The sequence below is a fragment of the Achroia grisella genome, unplaced genomic scaffold (assembly GCF_030625045.1).
Source record: "Achroia grisella isolate CSIRO2021 unplaced genomic scaffold, CSIRO_AGI_Agris_v1 utg149, whole genome shotgun sequence".
NCBI classification, from domain to species: domain Eukaryota; kingdom Metazoa; phylum Arthropoda; class Insecta; order Lepidoptera; family Pyralidae; genus Achroia; species Achroia grisella.
In genome coordinates, this window is record NW_026712644.1 from 1,739,440 (window position 1) to 1,766,362 (window position 26,923).

Below are 26,923 nucleotides of genomic sequence, written 5' to 3' on the forward strand. Positions count from 1 at the left end.
AATGATTCTTATTTCTTCTTAATAAATTCCTGACATCAACAACGTTTTTCTTATGACAACACTGATTACAAAAATAGAAAGATAAGCTAGCTGTAAGCTGAACTGCAAAAGACGGTATTTAAAATGTCTTTCGGACAAGTCAAAATTCTAATTTAATTTATTAAATCGATTTTTAAAAGTCAATTATTTACTAGGTCAAAATAATATGCGATCATCGCGTTACTTAAATAGACGAAAGAAGAGAGACAGGCGTAAAATTTATAAAGAAATTAAGAATAAAAAATCTAGGAGAACTTTTAATTTTGGGGCATCTGATGACATTTCTGAGTTGGACCTTGAAAATATTAATGAAATACTTCGTGTTCATGTCAGTGACAAGTGACCCCATTCACAAACATAGGGTTCACCCCTGAAAGGGTTGAAATTATATTAAATATGTACGTTAATTTTAAACTTGTAGAAAAACCAACGCGCTAATGGAAAGGGTGTTTGGAAAGTAGTACCAAAGGACTCGTGCGAAGTATACAGGGAGAGACAGCGGCGACAGATAGAGAGTGAACGAAGAGAGAGAACTTCTGAAGAAGACGAAGAAGATGCTAATACGCGGAAAGCTAAAAGGAAATCGCGTCGACGAAACAACTCGAAAAGAAAGGAATTTGTAAAGAAACCGCAACAAAGACATACGATTAAGCGGCGGTAAATATTTTTGGAGAGGTCATCTAGCCTGTGCTTATGGTATAAGCTATTTTTTATTTCGAACTAGCTACTTACTGTAATGTGGGGCGTAACTTGCCAACTACAGCTTCGCCGGAAGAGAATTGGTGCGCATGCATAAGACACTCTAAACTTGCTCTAGGTGTTATGGAGCGACTGAAGGCCACCTTTTTACTGACGAATATGACTTAAGATCTCCGTCTATCTAGGAACCTTTTCTTAATAGTCTAGGAGACAAGCGAGCTTGCGGCTCATCTGATGGCAAGTGATTACTGTTGCCCGCTCGCAACACCAAAGGAATTATAAGTGTCACCTGCCTTTTAAGGAAAAATATATTTTTTTAAATGTCTCAATATCATATCGAATCGGAAATACCGTTGGCGGAAGATTCCACAATGTGGTTGTGCGTGGCAAAATTTCTGGATAAAAGCACGGTGGAAGACCGCCATTCATCTAGATCATCTATAAAGCGAACCTCGACACAAGCCGTCATATTCGATACCGTTCAAATGATACAGGTGTTCGATCAGAGATGTGGTGTAGATACGGTGATGGGGCATCAGTGAAACATCTGCGCAGGGTACCATAAATAATTTACTAAACGCTACTTATTTATTGTTATTTCAGAAAAAAGAGGAATTCATCATTGTCATCATATTCTACGGCTACTGTATCCACGTCCACCACGTGCACTACCTTCACAGAAATGGACTACGATTAACCTTCTTTTACTTGTCTTGTTTCATCTTTCATCAAATTACCACAATGTTTATTAAACACTGAACCGTATCGTTTATATTTCTTTATTTCATAATATTCGCAACATTTTAAACACGGGACATTTCCCGTTACATTTATTAATATATACATATACGTGGAAGTTTGAAAGTTGCGCCGGTTATAGAAAAGTTACGAGGTAACAGATTGAGCTGGTATGGGCATGTTATGCGGAGGAACGAGGATCATGTTTTATTGAAAGTGTATAATATGAATGTAGATGGATGTAAAGGGAGGGGACGCCCTAAGAAAAGATGGATAGATTGTGTGAAAGATGATATGAATAAAAGAAGAGTATGTTCAGATATGACGACCGATAGAGAGCAGTGGAAGAGAATGACATACTGCGCCGACGCCAAATAATGGGATAAAGGCAAGGCAATGATGATGATGATTTCCCATTACATTTATTGGATAGGTAAATCGTCGTACAGCCTCTGTAGCAGTTTGGCACACAACCTTACTTCCCATAGTGGCTAATTTGATTATCACACGATAAAAAGATTTGATGAGTATTATTGCTTGTAAGTATGGATGTATTTTAAAATATTTCTGTCAATTATTTAGTATCCATAATACCACCTCTGAGTTTATATGGTGTATTATAATTTGTTCTGATTAAAAATCGTACCATCAGATCTTATCTGTGATTTTAATATTTTGTAACAATATCCGTACCATCAGACGAAACTTATTCTTTCTTAGTATTATTATTTTGTAACAATATTAAGATTTTTACTTTTTATTTATATCTACTAATGGTCAATATTATAAACTTAGTAGACTAACATACATATGTAATAATAATATAAATTAAAATCGTCTCTGGTCACGGCACTGACGACGGCAATCTGCCACGGTAGCGCCGATACACCACCCCCTTCGGTCAGTAGTCCACCGTCATGAAGGTGAGTGGTCCATTTTATGCTTTCTAAATAATTTTATTATGCAAGAGAAAACTAGTTTCATAATTCTCTAAATTGAGACTTCTTTCTTTAACTCATAAAATACAAAACCAAAATAGCATAGAGTAAAGTAAAGTAAAGAAAATTATATTTGTCACTGCTAAAATGTAATTGTATACAACAAAATTGTAAAGTGTTATTTTATTAAAATTTTTATAAATAAATATTAAATAAGCAATATGACACTGCTGCACTGATGTCTAAAGTCACGAATGTAGATGAAAATGCAGTTATCACCTGGCTAGCGATCTGTTCTGTATATACAACCCTTCTGGTTATTACAGCAATGGCAGTTATATTTATTGTGTAAGTAAATATATGGCAAAATCCTTTTAATTATCTTATATAATAATTAATAATACCCCTGCATAATCCACATAACTTCCAATGTAATCCCCAGGCAAGTAGAGATTAAGTTGTCACTACTAGACAACTTATACAAATATTTAGATAATTTTTTGTAAATACATTAGAAAACGCCCATACCGATACAAACAATAATACAAATACAAATGTTTGAACCGTGCGAGCAATCAACACCGCGATCATTGGAAGTGCTGTGCTAAACTGCTAGACCACCGACGCCGTAGCATTACGTCTTAATTACTTTTAATTTATTAATATTATTATACAGACAACAAATACAATAGTATTCTCATAATACAGTCTTCGAAAGAACTGACTACAATCTCATTATAAAATAGTATTCGATTCTTACTGATCCGATTAATGAAATAGATTTTTCTGTATATTTATTTGTTTGGCACCATCGTGGTATAAAAACCCACATATATTTCAAGTGTTCTAGGTATATATAAAAATTGAAAATGTGTAATGTATTTTTCAATATATAAATATTTAATAAAATTATGAACGTTTTCAGCACCATTTTTGGAATAATTTAATTACCTATCGTAGTATAAAATATTAATTTCATAAATATTTTTAATATACTGTTTCTTAACCTAAATGCTGCGCAATCGTTTAGCTTTATTAGAGTAACTTTGTAAGTTTTACGTAAAGAAAATAATTGAATAAATTACTATTTATTTTAAACTCTCTTCTCTTCTTTATTTATTTTATACAATCAAGTTCAAACTTAATCGTTTATTTATTTTTAATTGTGGCAACACAGAAATTAAAAATGTATCGTTTAAAAACTTGTAGTCAATGTCAAATTTGAATACGACCGTCCGTTTGGATTTGTTTGTTGATTTGATTTCTATTTGTTTTTATTACGACTTTAATGTATTTACATGAATAATAATAAATTAATATAATGTTGTGAACTCGTGACAGCTTAAAATACAATAGGTTTAAACTTAGTTGTATAATTTCTTGACAAACATGGATGATACCCAACAAAGTAAAACGTCTGAAGCAGCGGCTACGTAAGTATTTGATATCTGTTAAAAATAAAGCTATTATATACTGACTTACTTCATAAAAATACTAGGTATTTCCCACCACCATTTTTGTGCTTTTTAAAGAGTTATAGAGGTATATTCATTTCAACTTTCATTAACATGAGTTTAGTTATTAAAAGATCATAAAACTTTAACGAATAAACAGCCACATATTTTCTTATTTGCCTCCTGAATCACTATCTATTATTACAAACTGCATAAAAATAAAAGAATAGCACATTCTTATTACGGAATATAGAACCAGTACTATCAGTGGTATCAGTAGTTATATTATACCAGTATTTTTGGCATTTATTTACCTATAGGATCCAGTACAGTTCAGTTCTTTAATACAATAATAAATACCTAGAAGTCTAGAAGGCAAAAGAAGAGCATTATGATTGACAAAAATTACATGCCTAAGCACATTTTTTAGCAAATATAAAAGAAACATTCAGACAAACACTAATGAAATGTGAAATTGACTTGAAGAATTATTACATCGTCTATTGATGCATGGTTTGCTAACAATTAGTTGTGTGGTCTCCTAAAATATGGTTGAGCATAGTGATGGCTAGCTCACACATTATACTTATGTATGAGCACTGCTTGTACGGACTAGTCTGTTCTGATAAATATGACTAATTTTGATGATCAACTATGACTAAATTTTATTACTTTTGTCTAAATTTTTATTATTTGAGTAGCTGTTTATTACTAGTTGTAGTGGTAGCAGTTATATTTATTTACTTTTGTCCAACTTGCTATTTGGCAGTTTGTATTCAAACAAAATCCAAATATGTGATGCTGAACAACATTTATTTAAAAGAGTAACACACAAGTCTCTTGCTACTAGCTATGAGTCTGTTTACCTGCTTGTGAATGAGTAGTATATAGAATAATATGTTAGGTTTATTTGAATTTCAGTTATTTCTACTACTAATCTTTTTTTTTATTTACTTAGAATCACCAATCTAATCTAATATGATCTAAATGCACAATTATTTATAGGTGAAATAATATACAAAAGTTATATAAAAACAGTCATAATATTAGTCTGACAATAGCTGTATTATTGTACTAGCTGTTCCCGTGGTTTCACCCGCATGAAATTTATAGCCTATGTGTTATTCTGATGTAGATAGCTAGCCTAGCCTTTTTTTTTTTTTTTTTTTTAACGTGTGGAAAATCTTCAAAAGACCGTCACCTCGCCGGAGGGATGGCGAGGTGGTGTGTGAGACTTGACTCACTAAAAACCACACGGTGTACCTACGAGCGCCTATGCCGGAGCCAGGGGATTCGCAAGTGCATTCTACCCCAGCTCCGACGGCGACGGCCCGCCCTGTAGATGTTGTAGGGCAGGCCCCATCTCGTTTAGTGGTTAGGGCGACCTATTTCGCCCTACTCCATTGTGGAGGCGTGTGGGTACACGCGCACACCTCCGGGGCCTTTGGATTGGGGGGACTGCCTCCCTCAAGGCAGTCACCCCGGCCCCAGAGCTAGCCTAGCCTAGCCTAGCCTAGCCTAGCCTAGCCTAGCTATGTTATAGTAAAGTTTAATTAAAATCCATTTAGTAGTTTTTGCCTGCCTTTATTGAAAGAGTAACAAACATCCATACATACTCACAAACTTTTACATTTAGAATATTAATAAGATTGTCTATTCTCGTCATCCTTCAGTGATGCCTCATGATATAACATACTAGCTACATTTAAGCATACATAGGGACAGACAGACAGTGTTAGCGGCTTTGTTTTATACTATGTAATGAAGTGCAGCTGTATCCTGAAACATAAAAGAAAGGGAGTTAAAAAAGGTTGCTGCGCCATATGTAATACAACCCAGTAACCACAAGTCTTCGGTAAACCAGGGATCATGTATTTAGACAGGAAGGGACCATTAAGATACCATTAAGATAATCATTATATAGAGGTAGCTTGTGCAGATTATGAATATATAATAATATACTATTATGAATGGACCATTTAAAATGGATTCGAACATGGCATATATTAAGATGCAAAATGAACAATTGGAGCACACAAGTGACTCTTTGGTATCCTGTAGACGGAAACAGAAGACGGGCATAAAGGAACACAACGGAAATACTACATGCACCAGGCTCCATGACTGCTTTGAAATAGGGTTGGGGAGAACAGTGCTGAAGAAGGCCTGTGTCATAAGGCTGGCTGAGTTGTGAGATATTTTGTTAATTACAGGAGTGTAGAGTAAAACAATGAGAGGCTAAGGTGGGCCATAGTCTAGACCTTGAGAAAGGTGGAAATAATGCGGAAAAAGGGTTCTAAGAGGTTGAAAGTGAAGATGAAAGGTTGAATGGAAGTATCGTCATTCTTAAAGCTAGAACTTATTTGAACTTTTATGTCAAGGTCATTATTCCACGATGACGAAGTCGCGGGCACAGCTAGTATTTAATATAGAAATGTTTTGATATACAGAAGGAAGAGGCGTTCGTCCATTTTGAAGAGTCACCGTCCGCCTCGTACTCCCTTCACAGAGCTGGAGTTCAACGTCGCCACGCCTACAGACTCCGCAAAGAGCCGCCGCGTCAGCTTCTCACGGCGTACCGGAGTCGCGTGAGTTTTTTATTTTTTTTGTAAACTAGGATAGTGGCAAACAAGCACACGGCACATCTGATGGACGTTAACCATTTGTTAACGTAGACGGATGCCTAGCACCAGGGGCGTCACGTGCGCGTTGCCCATCCTTAAGAAACCTTAATGTACCTTTCTTGAAAAATCGCATACTGTGGTCTCGTGAAAAAAGCAGTGGAGCAGAATATTGCGGTTCTGCCCTAAACACCGCTTTCCCGAGTAGCAATGAAACCCCAAATTTTTTTTTTTATTTTAAAATATTTTTTTTTTAATCAGTATAATGTCTGAGATTTTTTGTGTTACATTTGAATAATGTTCTAATTTCTATTTCCCCAGTGAATTTGTTACTAACGAAGCGACAACAACATGGAAAAACTTTTACGAAGAACACAATAAATCTTTAGAATCATCAGGCAATGACTCCAAAGCCCACGCACCTCGTCCACCCATCGGACACATAGGGAAACGTATTTTCGATCAACAATTCGAAGAGGTGGACGCTGTAGATTTCCTGACGTCTCTCGACACGCTCACCAATAAAAATATTTCCTCCACAATTAACAACGCTAATTTCACAGAACAATTATCGTCATTGGAAAGTTCTGATAATAAATTACCGATTCCGAATAATAATTTCGAATTAAGTGCATTTACAGAGCATCATAGCAAGGTATTTGGTGACGACCTTGTTATACCCACTATGGGTGAAATGTCAGGTAAAATTGATGTTAATTTTTCAACAGTACAAACAATTGGTGGCGATGAGAAAGATGATTTAGACGAAATACAAAGAGATTTACAGAAGAATAATAAAAATATAATTGTAGGTCCGCAGTGTTTTAAGGGTGATAGAGATATGTCGGAGTATATAGAAGTAGATTTAAACATGACGCATGTCAATCTGAGGAATGAAGAGTCTGATATGTCAATTACGGATACGATTCGCTGTCCAAAAGTTCAGGACGTATCAAAATCTGGTAATTCGAGCCAGATTGATGTCAAGACGAGTTTTAGTAATAAGGATTGGCTTTCTGATAAAGAAAATATTGCAATTAATCCTTATATCACTCCAAAGGAATCTCTGAATTTTGCTATCAATGATGAATCAGATAAAGTTCTAGTCTTTGATGGAAAACGACTGACTATACAATCGGATAAAGAAGCGGATGATGTTCTGAGTACTAAAGAAAGAAGTAGTCACGGCTCATCGGATAAGGCGAAAAGGAAGACAGTGGTCATTAATGTAAATGATGATTTGCCAAATTTCGGAGATGTATCCTCTTATTCAGTTCCTAAAACTAATGTTAGCCAGTACAGTATGCTACTTGATGACGATGATTTATCTCTGACACAGGGCAATAATGTTACCACATCAGAGAAAAGAAAAACTATTCTTTACGAAGAAAATGCCGGTAATATATCAGTTACCCAAGTTGTACCCTCGAATATTATAATAACAGAAAAAAATAATTCTGATAGAAGAAGAACTGTTGTCTATGAAAATGATACTGGAAACATATCTATCACTCAAGCAATTTCTTCAAATATCATCTTAGCTACTAAAAAAGAAGCTACGAAAAAACGAAGAACAATTGTTTATGAAAATGATACAGGCAATATTTCAATAACACAGGCTTTGCCGTCAAATATTATGTCACAATATGCGCCAGACAAACGAAAAACTATTATTTACGAGAATGATTTAGGAAATATTTCAATGACTCAAGCAATTCCTACTAATATATTAGCAAGTAATATAGATAAAAATAAAACTTTAAATTATGATAATCTTACATGTGATATTTCTATGACACAAGGAGTACCCTCAAATCTTTTATTGGCCACAAAAGCTGAGGAAAGGCGAAGGACAGTTATTTTTGAAAGTGAAACCGGTAACATTTCTGTAACTCAGGCCATTCCTTCAAATGTTATACTGACAAATAACACTGAGTCAGAAAAAATGCAAGCTGTAATGTATTCCGACGACATAGCAGATATTTCTTTAACACAACCTATTTCAGACAAGGTTACTTTACCAAAGACTAAAGTAAATGAGAAAAGAAGAACTGTTATCTATGAAAATGACACGGGAAATATATCAGTTACCCAGGCAGTGCCTTCTAATATAATATTAAATCAAAGAAAAACAATTGTAGAAGAAGTAATAAAAACACATCAAGTAGATGTAAGTGAAAAGCTTATAATAAACGATGATGATCTTTCTAAACAGTCTTCATTTATTAAAGATAAAAGGACTATTGTATTTGAGAATGATGAAAGCGATATATCTATGACTCAAACAATCTCTACAAAGTTGCAATCTCCAACATTAATATTTGAAAATAAAAAACCAATTAGTTACATAGAAAAGGATGTCACGTCTCAATTACATTCAATACCAACCAAAATAGAATCAACTAATAAAAGAAGAACTATTGTCTATGAAAATGATACGGGAAATATATCCGTTACACAAGCTGTACCTACAAATATCCTTTTATTGAATATTCAGGAAACTAAAAATAATGAAGCCATTGTCCATGATAACAATCCACATAATATATTTATTGTACAACATAATTATAATAATCTTTTGTCTGAAGAGGAAAATGAAAAATTAAAGAAACAAAACGAGATGTCCGATAACGATAAAGAGCAGCAAGATAGTAACCAACAAGTAGTAATTGAAGGAGATAGTTTTAATGCCGATATGTCAATTACTACAGTAGTACCACATAAATTTACAGATAATTCGGCTACAACATTGGAGAAAACAAAAATAAATGTATTTGTCGATGAAACTCCTAATTTGTCAATGACTCAATCAGTATCTCCAAAATTAATAGACAATCAAAACGAAATTTTAGATCCCTCTAAGAGTATGAAAAATGATGAGAAAATGGAAATAAATCATGCAAATGTGGATGTTTTTATATATCAAGCAATCTCACACACAGACAGTGCTCCAAAGCTACAGACAGGAACTGAAGAAGGAGATTCAAAACTAGAGGAATCAGCTTCTGTAATCAATAACTACGACAAAACTATGTATTCATATATGAAACTAGAAAATGCCAACGATCAATTAGAAGGTACAGAACCTACTATTAAATGTAAAGACAAAATAGATGAAGTAGTCACGCAAAATATCGCAGATGTTCAAGTTATGAAAACTAAAGATATTGAGGAAACGCATGAAGCACCGTTGTCATCAACATTATGCGTGGAATCTCAAACACAGTCTGCTAATGGAGTGGCACAAACTGATGAACCTGTAACAAAGTCTATTCTCACGGATCTCTTAGATATGTCTGATGCGTCCATGGAATCTAGAACTAAGGATCAAAACTCTATGACTGAGAAACTATCTATAGATAGGGCAATAAAAGATGAAACAGAAAGTTCGTCAAGCGATATTTTCTTTATAATAAAAGACGATGAACAAGGATCTCAAACAGATAAAATAATAAATGACTGTTCAAATCTGTCGACTGTATCTCGGTCGGACGTTGCAAGTGTGAAGAGTCCAGATATAGTGAGTTCATTTACAAGCAGTAAGAATCATATGGATGTGTGTGTGAGGGAGCAGGATAGTGTAACGACGACATCGAGCAATGCTGAGACGGTGTCAAGCGACCAGAGGGAGTACCAATCGCTGTGGCGACCGGAAGTTCCATACGAGTCGAGCGGCGATGTAAACGAATGTGATTCAAGTGTTAATGTGGTTGCCAAGATCAATATGCTGCCGTTCATGGGGTAAGTTTTATTTTCAACCGACTTAAAAAAATAGGATTATAAATTCGTTTGTTTCTTTATGTTATCTTAGTTTTGCTAAATGAACCGATTTTGTATTTGAAAGCTGGTCCTTCTCGGGTCATAAATTTTATAAACACTTTTATGACGCTTGTCTATAGACTACGGTAACCATTTACAATCAGTTGGGCCGTATGCTTGTTTGCCACCATCATAGTATAAAAATAAAAAATAAATTACATGCCTAAAGAGGCAAAACATAATGGGACATTATATTCTACAATGACAACTAACCTATGTTTATCTATACATCTATACATATAAGTATAATTGGAGTGTCTGTTTGTAATATTGAAGTAACCGTAACGGAGTAACTTAGGGTACTGTTATTTTAGAAAAATTCTTCTATTATATTAGTAAGTTAAATTCCACGCGGAAGAAGTCGCGGGTACAGCTTATTGCAAATAAATTTTCTTTGATTTACAGTCAGGCATTCTAACGGCACTAGACCACCGAGAATGTCTCAAATATGGGGACAAAGTACATATAATTCACAAGCTACTCGCTCCGGCTCACGGATGTACATGTATTATAAACGTTCCTCTTGAATCACTCTATCTATTAAAAAAACCGCTTCAAAATCCGTTGCGTAGTTTTAAATATTTAAGCATATATAGGGACAGACAGCGACTTTATTTTATACTATGTAATGATTTAAAATGTCTTTTGTAGGAGCCACGAGTGTGAATGGGACGCGTCTGGTACTGACATATGGTCGTTCCGACTGATGCACGGCCGACTGCGGCTGACCGTCCGCCTCGAGCATCGTCACCACAATTCTACCCGCACCTGGGTCAGAGCGGACACGCCCGTCATCAGCACCTCAGTGGAGACCACAAACCATGCAAATGGTAAGTTTATTTACACCTTCTAATTACAACTAGCTGTGACCCGTACCTATGGCTGCCTTTTTTACCTAATTTCAGTAATGTATGAAGCGTGTAATACATTTTGAGGAAGTAAATACATAAGATCCGTTTAGACGGTCTCGTTGGTCTAATTAACGCTTTAGCACACCGCCTTACTTTCGATTCCTCCTCGTATAATATAATAGAATATCTATGTTAATAAATATGTTATTGGTCTTTTTTAAGGGCGCCTAGTGGTCGAAATTCGACCATAATTAAGTTAAATTGTAAGTTTGAACATTATTAAGGTTCTATGTTCTAGTCAAAGACTATACTTGATGTAATGGCCCATGATTAAACTATTAAAAAGTTTGGTTTCGTCTTTCTATTTGTGCATTTTCTCGACTAAACGTCTTTTTTTTTATTTTGTGTTAATTGTTACACAGTCTCACGTTAGAGCAGAGCTTGTTTTATGGATACTAGAGAACTGATATAAATACTTAGATACATTTTTTTGTAAATACATAATATACATAGAAAACACCCAGATCGATATAAACAATCATATTCATGAATACAAATGTTCGTGCCGTGCGAGGAATCGAACCCGCGACCGTCGGCAGCGAGGCGGTGTGCTAAACCACTAGCACACAGTGGCCGTCGATAAAAAACGTTAATGTATACTTCTTCGTGTCCAGACTCGACCAACTCTGTGGCTCGGCTGTGCGTGGTATTCGCGGCTGAAGCGATGCGGTATACAGCCAGCGGGGGGTGCGGCCGCGCCGGCGAGGTCCCCGCGCTGGTCCGGAGATGTGCGGCAGCGGCGCGCGTGGCGCTCCGCTGGGGGCGAGCCATGCACCACGCGCGGCTGCGGCTCGCCTACACACTCTCCGACGACGGCTGCCTCGCGCTCAAGGTATGACGTGGCTACGATTTTATTTTGATGTATGATAATGGAATGGTCGTAAAAATAACGCCCAATTGGCATAGTACAAGAGAATAGTAGTAGAGAGGTCTGGACTCTCGCCCTTTACCATCCTCTTATCGCTTTTTTTATGTAATTTTAAATGCTTGTGATTCTACTCATGTAATATGTCGAATGAACCGGACCATCGGCGACGTTCTAAGAGGCTGCAGGTTTTTTACGGATGATTCTGTCCGTACGTCCAATTCAAACGGGCATCAAAATTACGACGGCCAAAGCCGAAGTTCGAACTCGTAGCGATGCCCTCAAACTAAAGTCGCGTCCGTCAGGAAGGAGTCGACCTTGAGCCGCTCCATAAGTCATTCTATGGGGTTTTTTTTAGGTATGATAATGAAATGGTACACCCGCCTGCGCTAGTGAATCCGCGGGTAGTTTTTAATAATCCCCGATCCACCAATGACCCAATACGTGATATTAGTGAAGTGACCGCACTTGACGTTACAGGTGGCGAACATCCCGATGCGGTGCGTGTGGGAAGTGCGCATGCGGCTGGAGCTGGTGGTGGACCGCGGCGGAAGGACCCCGTGGCCGCGAGCCGGCCAGCCGACCGTCAGCTGCGTGCTGTCGGGGGGGCAGCCGCCGCCCGAGCAACAGCTGCGGCGCCTGCTGCACGCGCTGGGGCCCGGCTGGGGACACGTGCCAACCGCCGTCTGGTGAGTGTGACACTACTCGTTACAGCTGGGGTCATATGCCCACCGCCGTCTGGTCAGTGTGACCCTACTCACTACAGCTGGGGACATTTGCCTACCGCCATCTGGTGAGTGTGACCCTACTCACAGCAGCTGTTCACAGCACTTAGTGCTAACTGTCGCTATATACATATATAACATATACATTACGGAATTAAGATTGCATCTGATTTTACTGTCTCATGTCAGCGAAACGCAGCTTAGAAAACAAGCTGTTCAGCAGCTGAAAAAGGTGAGACTGAAGTACCCATTAAAACGGCTTTATACATAGCTTCGGTAAAAAAGTAATATAACAATAATATTTGTTTCAGGAAAATCTTCAAATACCTCAAACACAAAACGTCGGACGACTATCTACTTGGAATATAACGACACGGCGTCTCCATATAATATATAAATATATTTATATATTCATAAGATTCATATGTTCCTTAGTTGCTATATAAATTTTTATTATGTAATTATGTTATAACAATTTTCAATTGTAACATTACAATTAAATTCTGACGGCCTCCGTGGTCTGGCGACTTAGCACAGCGGTCCCGGTGGTCCAGGTTCGATTCAAAGTGCAAACGTTGCATTAATGAATATGATTGTTTGTATAAGTCTGGGTGTTTTCTATATATAATATATACGTTTATAATAAAGTATAATAATAATAATCTCAGGACATTTCACACAGCGAGACTAGACCCAAGTTAAGCTAGCTGAAGCTTGTGTTATGAGTACTAGATAACAATAGATACAAATACATAGATATATACGAGAATGTTTATTTTTTTCGGTAATACGTACATAGAAATTTACATAGAAAACACCCAGACCGACACAAATAATCGTACTCATGAATACAAATGTTTTTGTCGTGCGAGGAAGCGAACTCGCGAGCATCGGAAATAAGGCGGTGTGCTAAACCACTAGACCACCGTCAATTTGGTTACAATAATCCAATGTTGGCCTTTACTGGCACTACGCGTTTCCATTTAGAATTAACGTCTATCAGTATTGTAAATTCTCACATTTTCGTGTTATCTTGTGTTTTTTCTGTCCCCACTTATTCAAATGTACAAAGTAGATAATTAAGTTAATGTAAGTTAAATATTCGATTCGATATTTGTGTAATATTGTTACAACATTTGTAGCATATATTGGCACTGTTAGCAAATATTGCAGTAAACATTTGCGACTGATTATTTATTTCTCCAAAAGAAATAAATTTCCTTTCTCTTTATGCATGATTGGTGTCGTGGGCGTCACGTAATGACGTAATATCCGTATTGTTTTTCATGTATTGTTATCACTTACCATCAGGTCACCTTGGCGTTTCGTTTCGTTTAATAATAATTGGTTCCCCTGAAAACCATCACGATAAATTCCTGGTGAATTTACGACAGCATGAGGTCAGGTACTGACCTCATGCTGTCTCATCTTATCATCCTCCACTGGTGCCCCGACAGAGTAAACCATTAGCACAGGCGGGTGCATCATTCCATTATCTTTAATTAGGTTGCTATAGATAAATTCCTGGTGAATTTGTAACATGGAAGTTACTTCCATGTTCATCTTATCATCCTCCCTGACAGCGTAAACCGTTAGCGCATACCATTCCAATATCTTCAACAAAAAAGAGGAAGATATCATATGATACGCTATTAATATGGCGCGGGAAGTGTTAAAAGAATTTGGAATAATAAGCGCCCTAACTAAGCAGAGCTTGTGTTGTGACCAGGTAACTGATATAAATTGTTAACTAGATTTTCTTGTAGATACACACATAATATACATTCATCCAAACAATACAAGCAAAAATATTCGTGAATTTTTGTATCGTGCGAGGAATCGAACTTGTGACCATCGGAAGAGTACCCAAGGCGTTGTAAGCTAAACCTTCGAAGTCAACTCAAATTCTAGGTCTCGATTCTGCTTCATGCGTTTTTTTTATTATAAGTGTATACGAAATATTGTAATATTTGATAAATATATTTTTTTGCGAACATAATGTGATGTTTATTATACTGTATATTTGCCCTAAGATATACTTTATAATTCATTATATTAAACTATAGTATTTTGATTTAGAGTGTCATCTGCACTCGCCCCCTATCGTCTGGTGAAGCTGTAAAGACCAGCTGCGGCAACAGCATTAGAGTAGTCCGAAAACACGTAGGAACGTAGAGAATATTTTAAAGAAAGTTTTATACATGAATGTGGATGGTTATAAGAGCAGAGGAAGGCCTAAATAGAGATGGATGGACTGTGTGAAAGATGATGTGGCAAGAAATTGAGTTAATAACGAGATAATTGTGGACAGAGCGGGTCTGCTCTAATCACTAGGACTGATTTACTCTCGTTTAGTTGCTCAACGAGTTGATTGTGTATTTAATATTTTCTGTATGTATTTTTTTTTATGTAACAAAACAGAAAAACTATAGTAACCTCCCGCTTACACTTGAATTGTAGAATGAACTACCTGTCAAAGTTTTACTAGAGACTACAGCGAGGTTTACTCGCGTAACTACAGCATGGGGTTTTTTAAGAAGAGTATATTAAGGTTTCGTAAGAATCAGCAACATTCAGATAACACCCCTGGTGTTTCAGACATCCATAACACTTTAAACGCCATTATAAAAATGACATTTTCTATTCGCGTGCTCTGCGAGGTCATGAGAGAGTATTGTTGTTGAGCGCCGCTCTGGTCATTCTAGTACTACAAATGTATGGAAAAATCACGCGCCGGTGCTCAACACATCTCTAAAGTGAGATCACGGGTGACCTACATGTTTAACGTGATAAGCAACTAACCGTTTACCATCAGATGAGCCGTATAGCTTATTTGTCAACGTCGTAGTATAAAAAAATCAGTTGATACAAATAATATTTATTAAATTTTATATTAGAAAAAATAACATATATACATTTTAAAAATTAGGTTCAAATTCGAGTCATATTCTAGTATTAGGTTGTCCGTACACCCATCGACGGCCGACGCGACGCCGCGCTGCTGTCAACTCGATGACCGGTTGAACACTGAGCGGTGAACCTAACTCTCGTATTGCCTCATACACATTACATGGGCGTATTATCTGAAAATATATACAAATAATTAGGTGTTACTCGCGACTTCGATTAAGTAGAATTAAACTTTATTCTTTAAATTAAAAAAAGAAAATTTCTAAAATTATAGTAGCCTAAGTTACAACATTAGCTATCTGTGAGTGAAAGTCTTGTCAAAATCAATCCAGCCGTTCCAAAGATTAGCAAGAGCATACCAACTAAAGTTTCAATATTTGATTGATGTAATACCATATATACTTTTATATGCATTTAGTTAAAAGTTGTTAACTAATAGATGAAAATACTGACACTTAAATTTATTTATTTATATACATAATATGTAATATCCCTGACAATTCACACAGCGTCATCTTGTGCCAAGCTTAACAGAGCTTGTGCTATTTGTATTAAACAACGGATACAAATATTTAAATACAGTTTTTGTTAACACAAACATAACATACCTACATATAGGAGGGAAGGGGATTTGTAATGTGTCCAGGGGAACCGTGGACGGTTTCCCCTGGAAACCATCATAATAAATTCCCGGTGAATTTGTGACCAGACTACATCCTCATTTTATCATCCTTCACTGGTGGTGACCAGCCAGCGTAAACCATTAGCGGAAGCAGGTGCACCATACCATTATCAACCTTAAGAATAATATACATAGAATACAACCAGACCGATACAATCATACTCTGGTGGCCTTCAGCTTTATTATCACACTTATTACTGCAGCATTCCATCACCATGCAGAGATGTGCAAACAACCTAGTTTACAAAACGTATTTAAATAGAAAATGCACGTGATTTACAAAATAGTCTATTAAAGCAAATTATTATTTTATCCAGCTAGTAATTTATATATTGTGCTTGCTCCTAAAGTTAGCCAGTATTTAAAAAAAACAATACTTTTCTTAAAAAGTATTAAATTAAAAAAAACATTATACTTTTCAAATTTTAAAAAGGTCACAATTATGTCATCCTGTATTAAAAATAGACCTAATGACAATAACTAAGCGAGTAAGTATACAAACTGCCAAAGACGACGTTTTTCAGATCAAACTGTGGCAGTGGCTTGAAGGTAATGCTGAAGACACCGCACACCTCGTCGTCGCGAGTAACTCGCATTGATAGTAGACCTGTAATATAAACATATAAGTTTTAATTAATCCGGAAGTTTGTCAGTGTCAGATGAATATTTGTTACTCTTTCACGCAAATACTACTGAATAGATTTTAAATATATCGAAGGTATACAAATAATAAAAATCAAAATGCATTTTCAACACAATTAGCGACCACCATTGCTGCAATGTCGACTTTAACAATAGCTTATATAAGGTATATTATCGCCGAGTTCTATAGGCTATAAATAACATTACGCTACGACTAATAGGGGCAGAGCAGCAATGAAAAATGTGGGAAAAAATATTAAATTTGAGAGGTTTCTAAGTAATTTTGAAGACGAATACGAACGTGGATGGTAAGGGCCGAGAAAAGCTGAAAGAAAGATGAATGGACTGTATGAAAGATGATAGGGCAAGAAAGGGAGTGAATATACATTTACAGTGTTAGGTACAAATGTTCGCCTTGGTAGGGAATAAAATATAATATAAAAAACTTAACGTTCATAACCGGCTAAAAAGTCCTACATGAATAAATGATTTTTGTTTTTTTTTAATTTCATATTCAGGAAAAAGGAAATTATAATTTGTAATCGTTTAAAATTAAATTACATAATATTAAATGTTAAGCCAATTCTCGCAAAGAGTAACAGCATTTTTTTGCGAACCATTGGTTTAGTTCTTATTTAAATTTATTTAATGGCATCTCTCGAATTAATTGTGATATTTTATTATATATGGCGATGATGATGATAACGGTGAAGGCGTTGTAAAGAAAATCATTCAGTATATACCTGGCATAGAGTGTGGGAAATGATAATTTTCAGCGCCAACAGGCATTGTGCGGCCGCGCTGCGCGTAGCAGCCATATCCGTTGTTGCAGATCACGTCACCACCTCTCCAGTAGAGATTCGGAACTTTCCTGTACAATAAGAATTATTTCTTTTTCTGTTCTAAATCTTTTTTCAGGCAGATTTAAAACAGACTGGTAGTTTCTTGTAAAACCTTACGCAATTACCATAAAACTCATTACTAACTTTAGTTAAACGACATTTAGGTAAATCCTGTTTAACTAAAATTAGGAAAATAGGTGAAATGAATTTCAAGTTATTAAAACAATCATATATTTGAATAAATTGATATTACATTAATGAATATTATAAAAAACAGAATAATCAATTAAAAAATAAAAACCAGGACGTAGTTTAGAAACTATTCAGGACGTCAATAGGATACAAAAACTAGGATATATCCTGAGAAAATAGGACGGTGGTCAACTCCTTTTACATGGATATATATTTTTTTTGTGTGTTTGAGTATCGCGGTAACTTAGCTAATAAAAATATTCTGCTAAAATGGAAAGGATTAAAAATGAGAAATATTTCTCAGAGACACTTAACTATTTAAAAATATATTTAAGAAGCCATTCTAATTATTTATTATTAAACAACTAACTGCTTGAACTCGATTTATTTGAAAGTATTAAAAAAATCATACAATTTCACAAAATAATATAAAAATCAATTCCTCTGCCTAGAGGTAGAAGGCGATGACGAAGAATTCTCCTGTCTTCTCTCTGAAAACTGATTAACAGCCAGGCAATACTTCTCCGAGTGATATGTTCTCGATATCTGGGAGAGAAGGGGACTTCCGTGAGGAGAATTGAGCCAGAGAGAAGCGCTTCCGGTTTGTCCAACCATAGCAATGAATGCCATAAGCATCCTCGTGTTTAACAAACCACGCTGAATCTGAGGCTGTTTGAGCAATGTTTGTAATATTAAGCCATCCGGTAAGCCGTTGATTAGCTCGAAAATGCTGGAACCACGTTCCCCAATCAACCATGAGGCAGCAGCAGGTACATTACAACCAGTGTAACGTAATGCTTTATCAGCCTCGTCGACGGAGAAACCTAAATCTTTGAGCGTAGTCACAGCTTCTGAATTAGGAGGATCAGATATCTTCGATCGCCATACTCGAAACTTCTCTAGAAACCTCTGTAAATGCCCTGCCCGTTTGTATAATTCTTGACCATCAGATTTCGTTTTGGATGACACCGTTTCTGAAGGAGTTTCTTCTACAATGTGTAGTTTGGAAGCGATTTCCTCGGGCGTTATTACTTGGATGACGGTTTGATGAGGTCGCTGCGGTTCGTCTAATGCTGCTGATAGTTGAGCTAAGGACATCTCATAGTTCCTCCCAGCGGCCGCTAGACGAGCCCCAGCTTCTATTAACGATATGAGAATTTTCCGTAGTTCGTGAGATAATTCGTTGGTTGACAATAAAGATTGGAGATTCGGTTGACGCATGGTGTTTTCCGGTGGTGGGAGAGATGCGGTAGCAGCAGCTATGGTCCCATGTTGAGGAGCTCTGACATTTCCAAGATCCCACAAAGTGCCAGCTTCAGGGATCCTTCTCTCGACCAATAGGAACTCTTCCTGCATCATCACTTGTTCTTGTAACAGTGTAAGAAAATCGTGTAACGTTGACGTGTCGAAAACACGCACGACCTTGAATCTGCCAGACCCGTTTTCTCCATTAGGGTAGAAGTAATCTAAGGCCCGATTCTTCACTTCCTCGATAAGAGTGTCTTCAGAGAAGTAAGCAGTGAATGTCTGACCTTCAGGACTGATGACTTTGATTAATATTTCGTTGCTGTGGTTGAAGCCAGAATCTGAGACTAGCATTCTCGGATTGTATATAGAAACAGTTACAATTAAAAAAAGTTATAAAATGTAGCTAAGCAAACAATTTGTTTAATCATAGTTTTGTGACATTTCATTGACATAGGTATGTATTTGTATTTTAGTTCAAGGAGTATTTAAATAAGGTTTTGTAATAATTTATTTGTCTACACAAATATTTAAATACAACCTTATAACTTGAATTTTTGGTGTATAGTTTCCTTACAGTTGACTCAAATTACATATTTTTACTACTGTCCTTACTAATAAAGAACATCCAGTTTCATTCCCTTATATTAGTTTGTATATGGAGAACATAGTGGCACAAGTATTCAATATTAATTTGTATTGAAATAACAAATGCAAAATTCGCTAGATTGCAGCCTATTAAATAACCAAATTCTACAATAATAGATATATACCCACGACTTCGTCCGCGTAACATAGTGACCTTAACCAAATAATAAAAAAATATTTGATGATTTTGATGACCTAACCCAATAAAAGCCAAATGAAAAAGTTTCTTCGTTTTAGCTTAAAAAATGACGATACAGAATTCCATACAATTCAATCAACAGTCTAAAATATAAGATGCAAGCAATCATAAATAATATATATTTTTTAAGTTTTAAATTATTACGAATTCTTACCATAATATGAGCCAGTCAGTTCCATCATACCTTATTCCTAATCTTATCTTCTATAATGATAAAAATAAAAAAATTGCTAGCGATATAAATCTACAATAAAATAAATCATTTTTTTAGATTTTTAGACCACTGAGGCCGTCAAAAGGCAACAAAAACAATATCAGTCAGAATTAACTATAGCAACGACTGACCTGAAGAAGCAGGTGCCTACGTAGCCGTGGCCGAGTCCATCCCCGTGCAGCAGAGTGAGGAATAGCTCACACGTGCGGGGGCACACCTCCGTGAAGAGTTCAACGGTCAGTTCACCGAGAGCAGCATAGTTGCGCATGCGCAGCGATAAATAAACCCTGAGAGAAGTATTTATTTTAAATATTAACTATTTATCGCACCAGAAGTAGAGACAAACTTCTTATCATTCCATGTATTTACCTTGCATGTACAGGATCTACAGTGAGGCACACTATAGATGCTGTATGCATGACCGAAACTCCAAGCGATTCCCGGAATTGTGGCCCGGGTGTAGATTGAAGGGATCCTGACGACAACACTCATGTTCACTGCTTGTGTTTCTCTCCCTGTCCAGACAAATCTGGTAGGAGCCTGTGAGTGAAGCTTTAGATACGCATTCTAGTATAGAATCCACTGTAGTTTTAAATAAGCCAAGATTTTTTATAGACATTTTGCTGATATACCTCTCGCTCTCACTTCGACCGCATATAAACTAACTACATAACCTTTTATCTATAGATTACAAAGAATATAAATTAGAGTAATAAGGTATATATTTTATAATACTAAAATCTATTAATTAAAGAGTAGTTTAAAGACTTATTATGAAAAACATCTTACTTTCTCTATGCTTAACTACTAATGTCGCAACTCTTGCTTCTCTCTCCGCACCTCACCTTATTCCCGTATTGCATCATTTGCTCTCTTTCACACCATCTATTTCACCTTCTATTTCATTTCCACCATATTCCATTACACCATCTTTCAATCCTTGTGATGTATATTAAAAATATTGTATAGGTTTGTCTATATTACAATAGACAAGTAATTTGTCTATGGTAAAAATAAAGGATAGCTATGGAAGAACCAGTAAATGGGGGTTTTGTAAAACAATTAAAATGGTGTATTTTTTTTAGAAATATAAAAGGCTATTTGATTTTGAAATTGTATTTTATTCACAGGTGTCACGGACGGCCCGGACACTACACCTTGTTTGCATTCTCCCACTCTACATACATGCGAACCCGCAACCATCGGATGGCGCTTTTTTTTGGACGACTAGTGTTGTTTGTCGCAGCTGGCTTTTTATTTACAGCTTCGATCCCTATGTGAATTGGACGGAGCATCGATCGGAGGGGCAGTAAGGTGGTGTGCTGAAACTGCTAGATTATCCAGACCATCAAATTATACCTAGTAGTGATATATGTTTTTTTAATATTCAATGTTACACCGCGCTAGGCTTTCCTAATAGTTTTATTACAGGTACTTTTACAGAACAAAAATATTTCTACCGTGGTCGTTTTATGCCTGTCGGTGCTATAAATACAGCATCCTCTATAATCTGCTGTGGTACAGGCGGGAACAACACAAACGGCGCCTGTGCTCGACGCAAGATCTGACGACGGTTCCGACCCCACTCTCTGCGTAATGATGCTGTACTGGACACTCGAGCCTCCTGAAGATGAATATTTTCATCTTTCACACACACAAAAGGGCAAATAGAATTTGAAACAAGTACAATTAAATAAACCTAAACTCATTTTTTATATTAATTTTATCATCATTTATTCATTATTCGTTACTGAATTTGTAATGTACTTACAGCATTAACAATTCGCTTGTATATATTTTGATTTTCAGTTTGCACACGATTTAGAAACTGCACTCGATTTTTATAGTTCTGGTTGGTGGCCGCGCACGGTGGTTCATTCCAACGACAGTCCACTTTACCCTGTCACATATGTATAAAGTCTGGCCGCACAGGGTTTGCGTTTCTGACAGGTCGAGATCGAATGGCCGATGGAACTTTGAACTGACGTACGTACATAGTTTTTAAAAGTCAAACCACATAACTGCACTGTTTCAAGGTTATTTGGTCACATCACTAAAAAAACAAACAGTTGACATAACCTTGAAACAGCACAGATTGATGCGGTTTAATTTTTAAAACCTTTTAAAATTTAGAATAGCCCAAAATTAATTCGTTTATTCTAAGTTGGAATATTATTAAATTTTTAATGTTATCACTCGTTAATAAAGCTAATAAAAGATATTTTAAATTTAGATTGTACGTCAATTCAAAGTTACATCGCCCATTCGATCCCGACCTGTCCGAAACGCAAACTCTGAGCAACCGGACTGTAATATCTAGTAACTAGTGGTCGCTCAATGGTCGAAATTCAACGATTGATTTAAATTATAAGTTTGAACATTATTAAGCTTCTATTGTCAGAGACTACTATTAAAGACAAACAATATTAATCCATTCTCAATTAGACCAAAGATTTTAACAATAAATAAAAGCGTGTACCTATATGCGTGTGTCTCAAGTACATGGTCACACTAGCATGTTTTTGTAATGTTTTCCTAATTGATTTAATATATATATTAAATATAATTTTAATAAAATATTAGTATCGTTCACTCACTCGTTCTTTTATAAACTATAAATGTGTGAAATTTCATACTCTTCTGTCCGCGCAAATTTCGTAAAAAGGGGTTCAAAATTTTTGCTTCACGTATTAATATAATAATAACCAAGGACAATTCACACAGCGCCATCTAGTTGTGACTAAGCTAAGCAAAACTTTTATTATAGGTATTAGACGACTGATATAAATAATGAAATAGATATTTTTTAAATAAACAGATAGAAAACACCCAGACTAATACAAACAATCATACTCATGATTACAAGTGTTTGCACCGTGTGATGAATCGAACCTGCATCCGACGGAAAGCTAGTGTGCTAAACCGCTAGACCATCAAGGCCATCAATCCTGTAAAGATATTAGTATTGATTTGTTGGTGACAGACCCTCGTGAAGTGGGTTCTCTTGATGGCTATAAGCAGCTGTATGTTCTGTCGGTAGATCTGCAGGAGCTGGTGATGATAATGTGGTAGTGCACGCATCATCAGAGCGGGGGAGTACCGCGGGGGGGTCGAGTCCACTACCGCCCTCACGTGAGCAAACTGAAAACTCCCAAATTCAAAGTCAAATTGGTTTAGATTTAGTCGGGTCTTAACACGAATTAGTTTATAGAAAATAAAGGAATTTTCTCTCGACGTTTCGATTTGACAACTTTTAGGTGTAAGGTGTTAAGGCAGTGAAATTACAAGATACGAGGCATGACATCTTAATCCTCAATAGTGACAATCAGTAAGTAGTATCGCTGTTAGACAGTGATTCCTCGCGCGATTGACTTCCACTCGATTTTGCCCTGGAAACATTTGCCTGAAAAGTCCTGATGGAGTTGCCACGACGGGCTAACTGGCCTAATTTCATGATCTTCTTACTATATTTTACTGATGCTCCGCCAGTGTATACCGTTAGCAAAGGCAGGTGCACTATAATAATAATAACTCTGGACAATTCACACAGCGCCGTCGAGTTCCAAGCTAAGCGGAACTTGCGTTATAGCTACTTAAATATTTTTTGCAAATACATACATATTATACATAGAAAACAGCCAGACAAATGCAACTTATTAATACAAATGTTTGCACCGAGCGAGGAATCGAACCCGCGAATATCGGAAGTAAAGCGGTTTGCTGCACCGCTAGACCACTGGGGCAGTCTAATCTCGTCATTTAGTTTTTCTTTTGTATGCATTATGAATGCATACAAAAGAAAAACTGACGGACAGGCATCGAATTCGAGATTAATATCATTTAAAAATTTTAGTATATATTTTAAAATAAAAAACACAAACCTTATCCACTAATACTTTCTTCTTTTTCTTCATTAGCACTGCTTCTTCAAGTTCTGGAGGCGGAGAAGAATATTTCTTCGATACACATTCTTTGGACTTGGCTTTCTTCAAAATTGCGCCTATTAGTGTCATATTTTCAAAAATAATCAAAGAAAAGTAATTTAATTAGGTACTAAAATTTATATAAAGCCATAAAAACTATTGTGTATAAAATTAGTTTTCGAAAATCTATACGGCTGATTTTGTTGTAGGAACATTATGACATGGTTTATTATAAAGACAATAAAAAAAATTTGTAAAAACCTTGTTTTCGCACTGCACTTTTCATTACTAAAATACAACTCAAGCTACTTGCTGATAATACATTTAGATATTCTAGTGGTCGTAATTAGATTATAATTAATTTAACATTCAGTAAGACTATAATATTAAAGACAAACAATATTAAACTATTCTGTATGTAATTTGAGCACAGACTTTAACAATAAAGAAAATAATATATCGCTGTTTAAATACCAAAGGGCCACAACGCAAAAAAAATTGAATTTTTTTATTTCACACACTGTGTATTTTTTTTTTATTGTTATCTATAATGTATTTTTCATGCATAATTTTATAAAAATATTAGCAGTTTGCACATTTTCTCTACATAAACTATAAATGTGCGAAAAATTGTGAAAAAATTTCATACTCCTCCATCGGCGCAATGTTCATAAAAACGGATAGGTACTAATTATTTGCTTCACGTATTTCTGTATTGATTATATATTCTTCATTACATTCAGAAAACACAGTAAAAAAAGAATACCAGAGACTAAGTTTATTTCTAGAAAAGACTTTTTCCAATGAACCTAACATAGTGTAGCGTAGGATATATTTATCCAGGCGAAAGAATTTTGTACATCGATTAAGTATTTTTCATGACTTTATCCATTACTAGCGGCCCAGTTTCGCACGGATAGTTAACAAAAATTATAAAGGTACAAATAATTTGTACAGCATTAGGAACACAGAGTACTTTATTATATATAGGAATAGGGACATCGTTATCCTGCGACACCCGTAATACCACTCATGGTTTGCCATTCGAGAAGACTAAGACGTCAAGGATTACAGATCGCGCTTAATCTACACCTTACCACAGAAAAACAGCTTCCATATGTTGCTTGGCAGTAGGGGGAGGGGGATTGTTACTAATGGAGACTGAAACTAGAAATGTACCATGTCAGATTGACTTCCACGCGGTTTCCCCTAGAATTGACCTAACCTCGTGTTCGTCTTATCCCCCAATGGTGCCCTGCCAGCGTAAGCCGTTAGCGCACCACTCCATTATCTCCTAATAAAAATACCTACATGGGTAGATCTCACCTTATCTCGTTCGTCCCAATATTGTGATTTTTTGCGATTCACATTCACATTTTATCAAGATTTGTATGTCTGTACAGAAATATCTCTGGTTATTATATGACGACACTTTCCATCTGTTAGGCTACGAAATAATTACTTCAAATCAAACAGTTTTAAATAATACCACGAATTATGTGTATAAAGGTATTTATTTCAAACATATTGCACTATTAAAAATAAAGTAGTATAATAATAAAATAAAATAAATACTGATCATATAAAAGCCTCAATATAATATGTGTAAGGATAGGATAAATAAGTGTAAGGACCTAACACTTTGACTATTCAAAAGTGCTTAAATTAAGTTTATTTGAATAAATGATTTTCTATTCTATTCTATTCTTACATATGACATTTGCGTTTTGTCGTACTGGCCACTTTGATCTCAAATATCTCCTCTTTGGTTAGGAATTCCAATTTCAAATTTATACAGCTATTTAATCATGCATTTGTTTCTTGAAAACCATAATCCATATGTTTTTTCTATCTTTGGTTTTTTCTTTGCGTCACTCAGTTTACAAAATACTTAAAATATCGCGTTATTTAAATGTCACGAGTTCCGCCATTTTTTTTTCAAAATATGGTAAACTTCTTGCTAGGGAAAATATTAAACTCCCACTCCCACTTGCCTTTTTATTGATAAGCCTAAGATTTTATTGATTGCCGACCGAAATGGTTTTTTTAGTAAAGGTTTCAATGAACTACCTATGAGATAAGTGCATAAATAGCAATGGTACATACTTTGATTAAATAAATATATTATATTTTGAAAAAATCTATTTTAGGTTAATTAATCTATTTTGTAAGGGAGTACCTTAAAAAACGCCAATTACGTATTTTAGGACCTATGGTCCAGTCAAAATAGACATTTAAGTTAACCAAAATTCGCATAGAGCTGAAAATTGGTATAGATGTTAAATAAACCATTACAAATAAAATGTCAAAAATTCCCTTCCATTCTACATCTGCAAATTTTTTTGTCAAAGGTTTTTTTCCATTTTTCTCTGAAACCGAAAATATTATCGTCAAAATAGGTTAGACAAAAGTTGTAGATCATACAATTCTCTACAAAAATTGTCCTACTACTTGTTCGTGTACTACTTCTACTTGTTTGTTGATTCGTACGAAAAATCACCATTCGTGAGATACCGCGATTTTAAAAGTTGAAAAATTCATATTCATCATAATATGCACACATTTTCTCACCACCTAAGAGTTAATGTACTTGGCGCATTTATTTTTGGTGGATTCC

At 35.7% G+C, this 26,923-nt stretch overlaps 4 protein-coding genes across 5 annotated transcripts; 2 read left to right on the forward strand and 2 right to left on the reverse strand.

Annotated features, from left to right (window-relative positions):
* Positions 1-122: 122 nt before the first annotated feature.
* Positions 123-1,493, forward strand: LOC131840776 (uncharacterized). Its single transcript, XM_059188973.1, has 3 exons — positions 123-367; positions 461-696; positions 1,342-1,493. Exons 1-3 carry the CDS (start codon positions 206-208, stop codon positions 1,433-1,435), a joined length of 492 nt encoding a protein of 163 aa, XP_059044956.1. The 5' UTR covers positions 123-205; the 3' UTR covers positions 1,436-1,493.
* Positions 1,494-2,579: 1,086 nt separating this feature from the next.
* LOC131840767 (uncharacterized) lies at positions 2,580-14,130 on the forward strand. 2 transcript variants are annotated; one of them, XM_059188961.1, is made up of 7 exons: positions 2,580-2,762; positions 6,319-6,456; positions 6,811-10,230; positions 10,960-11,138; positions 11,834-12,051; positions 12,565-12,773; positions 13,121-14,130. In XM_059188961.1, exons 1-7 carry the CDS (start codon positions 2,653-2,655, stop codon positions 13,176-13,178), a joined length of 4,332 nt encoding a protein of 1,443 aa, XP_059044944.1. In that variant the 5' UTR covers positions 2,580-2,652; the 3' UTR covers positions 13,179-14,130. The 2 variants fall into 2 exon arrangements, with proteins under 2 accessions (XP_059044944.1, XP_059044946.1); XM_059188963.1 differs by lacking the exon at positions 2,580-2,762 and adding an exon at positions 3,649-3,847.
* Positions 14,131-15,723: 1,593 nt separating this feature from the next.
* Positions 15,724-24,495, reverse strand: LOC131840783 (uncharacterized). Its single transcript, XM_059188982.1, has 8 exons — positions 24,265-24,495; positions 23,369-23,524; positions 22,155-22,283; positions 21,844-22,007; positions 20,515-20,670; positions 17,787-17,914; positions 16,903-17,008; positions 15,724-15,893 (listed from the first exon to the last, which is right to left on the reverse strand). Exons 1-8 carry the CDS (start codon positions 24,394-24,396, stop codon positions 15,752-15,754), a joined length of 1,113 nt encoding a protein of 370 aa, XP_059044965.1. The 5' UTR covers positions 24,397-24,495; the 3' UTR covers positions 15,724-15,751.
* On the reverse strand, positions 18,192-19,792 carry LOC131840770 (ubiquitin-associated domain-containing protein 1). The gene has a single exon (XM_059188966.1). The coding sequence runs from the start codon at positions 19,674-19,676 to the stop codon at positions 18,513-18,515; it is 1,164 nt and encodes a 387-aa protein (XP_059044949.1). The 5' UTR covers positions 19,677-19,792; the 3' UTR covers positions 18,192-18,512.
* Positions 24,496-26,923: the final 2,428 nt, after the last annotated feature.

Bases quoted from the DNA above. Each gene is read 5' to 3' on its own strand.
- LOC131840776 (XM_059188973.1), top strand. From the start codon at position 206: ATGCGATCATCGCGTTACTTAAATAGACGAAAGAAGAGAGACAGGCGT. The intron at 368-460 runs GTCAGTGACAAG...TTAAACTTGTAG, and splicing joins ATGAAATACTTCGTGTTCAT to AAAAACCAACGCGCTAATGG. The intron at 697-1,341 runs GTAAATATTTTT...TTGTTATTTCAG, and splicing joins AGACATACGATTAAGCGGCG to AAAAAAGAGGAATTCATCAT.
- LOC131840767 (XM_059188961.1), top strand. From the start codon at position 2,653: ATGTCTAAAGTCACGAATGTAGATGAAAATGCAGTTATCACCTGGCTA. The intron at 2,763-6,318 runs GTAAGTAAATAT...TTTGATATACAG, and splicing joins ATGGCAGTTATATTTATTGT to AAGGAAGAGGCGTTCGTCCA. The intron at 6,457-6,810 runs GTGAGTTTTTTA...CTATTTCCCCAG, and splicing joins TCACGGCGTACCGGAGTCGC to TGAATTTGTTACTAACGAAG.
- LOC131840770 (XM_059188966.1), bottom strand. From the start codon at position 19,676: ATGCTAGTCTCAGATTCTGGCTTCAACCACAGCAACGAAATATTAATC.
- LOC131840783 (XM_059188982.1), bottom strand. From the start codon at position 24,396: ATGACACTAATAGGCGCAATTTTGAAGAAAGCCAAGTCCAAAGAATGT. The intron at 22,284-23,368 runs GTCTGTCACCAA...CATATGTGACAG, and splicing joins AGAGAACCCACTTCACGAGG to GGTAAAGTGGACTGTCGTTG. The intron at 17,915-20,514 runs GTCAGTCGTTGC...CTTATTGTACAG, and splicing joins GTAGGCACCTGCTTCTTCAG to GAAAGTTCCGAATCTCTACT.